At 33.4% G+C, this 4,787-nt stretch overlaps 1 protein-coding gene across 1 annotated transcript; it reads right to left on the bottom strand.

Annotated features, from left to right (window-relative positions):
* Positions 1–2,315: 2,315 nt before the first annotated feature.
* Positions 2,316–3,394, bottom strand: LOC104213497 (ethylene-responsive transcription factor 2-like). Its single transcript, XM_009763016.2, has one exon. The coding sequence runs from the start codon at positions 3,225–3,227 to the stop codon at positions 2,487–2,489; it is 741 nt and encodes a 246-aa protein (XP_009761318.1). The 5' UTR covers positions 3,228–3,394; the 3' UTR covers positions 2,316–2,486.
* Between the last annotated feature and the right edge of the window lie 1,393 nt (positions 3,395–4,787).

Raw genomic sequence — 4,787 nt, 5'->3', positions numbered from 1 at the left:
AAAATTATTATAAAATAGCTACTATTTTACTATAAAGCATAATATATTGGAGATCGGTGCACCTGTGTATGAACTTCCAGCGTATTATGCTGGAACTCCAACACGAGAAAAGTTCCAGCCTGATATACTGAAGATCGGAGCACCTGTGTATGAACTTCCAACATATTATGCTGGACCGGTATATTATACTGGTACTCCAATATATTATACTGAAATTCCAGTATATTATGCTAGAGTATTTTCCGGCTTTTGAATAGTGTTTTCGTTCAGATTTATCTTTACTTTTCATTGAAAAGTGGGAAATTTCGATTACTTTTGAAATAATGGCTATTTTTGAATGACCACTTGTAAATCTGACTATTTTGAATTTCTTTCTAATTGAATTTAAAATACATATCTTAACAACGTAAAGTATTTTAATATTATAATAAATATAATTCAATCAACAAAAAAGTCCAAATATACCCTCGAACTATGTGAAATAAGAGGATATGTCCGTCATTAATATTTCGGTACAAACATGCTTATGCGGTCCAATATTTGCTTCAAATATATCCTTAATTTAAACGGTTCCATATGGAGGACATATTTGATCACAGGTGTATACTTTGAGGGTATATTTACTCCGTCAAAGTTATTAAGCATTTATATATGGGGAATCTTACATAAATATCCCAAATAAGTTTCAACTTACCAACATCTAGCCATTAATCCTACACTTTCCAAAACTAGTCAAACACATATAAAAATTAAAAACTCAAATAAATAAGGTTCTTCCTCTCCAAGAATCACATACAAAGATCTCCTTCCATATTTTTAATCGTGATCAACAACATTAAATGCAAGACAGAAAGAAAAATTTATGGATGAGGTAGCAAACAAGGTGATGAAATATAAAAAATATATAGACAAGATTCTAAAAATCTAAGCAAAAAAGGACCATTTCCATTGGGTATGGTTGAAATTCATTGAAAACATATAGATGAGTCAATATACAAATTTTGAGGAAGATTGGAAGTGATCTGGACTGATTTGGTATCCAAATTCATAGATAAAATCGAGTTAAAAAAAATCTTCTGCGATACATGTATCACACATAGATATACATGTGATACACATTTGATACAAATATGATACACAGTGTGATACACACATTATTTTTTCATGTTTCATCTTCTACATCGAATTTACAATTCAAACCACCTCAAAACTTCGTCAAATCATCCAAAAACTGAGATTCAAACTCCTTAAGATGTATTAAATCTATTCTAATAACACTCACTCAAAAAAAAAATCAAAATTTTGACCTTATTTTAGTTACACATAGCTAATTGGCCAATATTGATAATATTTAGCTAATATTAGTAATATTTAATAAATTAGCTAATTTTTGTAATAAACTATTTATAAATGGATATAGATGGTAATTTTCCTTTGAATTATCTTATTTGGTTTATGGCAACGTAATGGAAGTTTATAATTATAAAATCCTCTCAACTCAGATTGTTTTCTTCTGTAAATCTTAAATACGAGCAAAGAAAGGCAAAGTCTTAAGCGGGCGTTTGGACATAAGAATTGTAAAATTTCGAAAAAAGTAGATTTTTTTTCAAGTAAAAATGATATTTGAAAATTTGAGTTGTGTTTGGAAATTAATATAATTTTGGATTGTTTTTGAATTTTTGTGAGTGATCTGAAGTGAAAGTTTTGAAAAATAGCTTATTTTGAGTTTTTCAAATTTTCGAAAAATTCTGAAATTTATTTTCAAGTGAAAATCGAAAATTTCATGGCCAAATATTAATTTCGAAAAAAGTGTAAAAAATTCGAAAAGAACCTTTTTTATGGTTAAACGTCCCTAAATCATTGTGTTGGAACAGAAACTTATACAGTTGCTGGCAATTTGGGTTCCCTATCGATGCGTGTAGGCCTTCGTCAAAGAAAGAAGGGGAATCACAAGAAATTTTTATAGACCTAGATTTAATTCCATCGATGAATCATTCGAGAACGAATTTAGCGAGACTAATCTAGAATTCAAGTTTTTTTTCTTTTTCATTTTCCTTGCAATTTATAATACATTAATGGGACAAAGACCAGAAACTCTTCGTTAAATGTGGCTCATAACCGGTACCGGTGCAGTGAGGTATTCCAGTTGAGATTCCTAGGTTTTTGTACACTTTACTTTTCTTTGATCCTAAATTATGCTTTTCTTTGTTCCTAAGCAAGTGTATCATGGTCTTTCTATTTATTCTTAATTAAAAACTTTTATAAGCGTAATAATATTATCAATTATTTTAAAAATCTTTTTTTGAGTCACGTAATTGAGATGAAGAGAGTAATAAATGTTATTTTAAACGAAAAATTTAATACATTGAACAAATTCCTCAATCCTACCGAGAAGAACAAATTTCTACGAGGAGAGGAAATGAAATAAAATATTGAACTCAACCTGTTCATGGAATTGTACAATTTTGAAATTCCCAAATTAACCCTCAGCTGTATAGTTGGGCAACCTTCTTCGTCCTCTTCGTCGAAATATTTTCCGACGACGACGAGGAAGAACTCTCCGGCGAAATTGACGACCTCTTCGAACCAACCCGAACCGGTTCCGGTTCACCCGAATTAACCCTCAACGGAAAATTCAACACTGCACGCGATCCCCGAATTCGATACGCCGCCTTGTCATACGCCAACGCCGCATCCTCCGCCGTCTCGTATGTCCCTAACCAAACCCTAGCTCCGTTCTTCGCTGGATCCCTAATTTCCGCCGCAAATTTTCCCCACGGCCTCTGCCTTACTCCCCTGTAACGCTCTGCTTTTTTCGGCGGCGGCGGCGCAGCCGTGAATGCGGTGAAATTACTCATTTCCGGCGAACTAACGCTAACTTCAGGTTCTGTTTTGACCGCAGATTGTGTCGGCTCGTTAATGTCATTGTTGTAAATATACATGTTTTCTCTGTCATTTTCTAAGAAATTAGTAAATTCAGGCTCGATTTTGACTGCAGCAGCTGAATGCTCAATAGTGGCATTATTGTAAATAAACATATTTGCAGTGTCATTTTCGCTAATTGCGAAATTATCAAAAGTATCAGAAAAGAAATTAGGAAATAATTTGTTCTCAATGTTTTTGCTTTGGCAATTTGTAACAGGAGATTCCCAGTCTTCAAGTAAATGTTGTTTAATGAATTCAAGAAGGGTAAAATCATTCAAAAATTCACTGTTTTCAAACATCATTTTTGCTGAAAGAAAAAAGAATTAAATTTGGAAATTGGGATAAACAATTCAAAGTGAATTATGAGTTTTTTGGATGAAAAAGGGTTGATGGGATTTATATATATTGAAAGAAACTAAATAGGGAAATGTGGTTTGTATATTTGAGAGGGAATAAATTTTGTAGAAAATAGAGAGAAAAATGAAGAAACTGAGTTTTATTTGGAAGAGAAGGTTGAATGGGTATATATATGAATTGTTAGAAAAGGTGCATGCACGTAGCTGATTCCTTTCATGATTTGAGTTATTAAATAAATATTTTTTTGGAAACTTTGTTGAGGTTCGATGAAGTTTCTATGTGGAGAAAGGTTAAAAGAGTTTGGTAGATGAGGACTGCATTCACGTGCGTATAATTTAGGAATATGGTAAGCAGTGAAGTTGACAAGAGGGGTTGCTCTAGTAGTAAGTATACTCCACTATCAATCAAGAGATTGTGAGTTCGAGTCACCTTAAGAGCAAGATAGGAAGTTCTTGAAAGGAAGGATGTCGAAGGTCTATAGGAAACAGTCTCTCTACCTAGGATAGGGGTAAGGTCTGCGTACACACTATCCTTCCCAGATCTCACTAGTGAGATTATACTGAGTTATTGTTGTTATTGTTGTGGCAAGCAGTGAAGCCTTAATTTGAGTTTTACTTGCCATTTTTCATATTACCTTCGAGTTATATATGGACTAAAGCGCAGCCCGATGCATTAAGCTCCAGTTATGGGTGGGTTCCGGAAAAAGGTCGGACCACAAAGATTTATTGTACGCAATCTTACCTTGCATTTCTACTAAATGTTGTTTCCATCAAGGGCGGATGTATAGCCTAATTCACGGGGCACGTGAACACATAGTCTCTTTGTCAAACTAGGTATTTTATGTATATATTTTCTAAAATTTATCTAATATCATCTGCTGGCACCCATGCTCCAAAGAGGCTAAATGGTGCAATTGGTTGAATGTTGAATTATTTACCTAAAGGAGCAAGTATCTTTTTCCATTTAATACTTTCTTTTTTCTCCTTCTTTTAGTGGTGCACCCATGTTATAAAAATCATAGATCCGCCTCTGGTTTCTATGGTTCAATCCAATAACCTCCTGGTTACTACTAAACCACAAAGTATCAAGCTTTTTGTTAAACTAATTAATAGGGAGATTAGGGGTAAATCTTAGCCAAAAATAATTCATTCAAGGTCTAAAATAGAAGATAAGAATAAGCAAGCATAGCTGGACATAAAATTTAACCATGACCATGATTGAATTCCGTTGTATGAGAGATGGATAGAGATTTACATAATATTGAATAATAAGGAAGAATACATAATTAAAAGTGGTCACCAATCTTCAACGAGGTTGACCCTCGTACATTTGGTATGATGAGACTAATGCTATATATTGATGATTTGAGCTTCCTTGCTTAGATGAAGGTCCTTCCTCTTTGAAAATATATCTCTGTATGAGTTTGTTTTTCAGCCCCTCTTTCTTCTTCCTTTCACACAGTATATACTAGGCGTCGACCGCACTTTCCTGGTTTCTCATAGTTA

The sequence above is a fragment of the Nicotiana sylvestris genome, chromosome 12, assembly GCF_000393655.2.
Source record: "Nicotiana sylvestris chromosome 12, ASM39365v2, whole genome shotgun sequence".
NCBI classification, from domain to species: Eukaryota; Viridiplantae; Streptophyta; class Magnoliopsida; order Solanales; family Solanaceae; genus Nicotiana; species Nicotiana sylvestris.
Note: the sequence above shows the minus strand (reverse complement) of the source record. Positions and strands in the feature narration are given on the sequence as shown.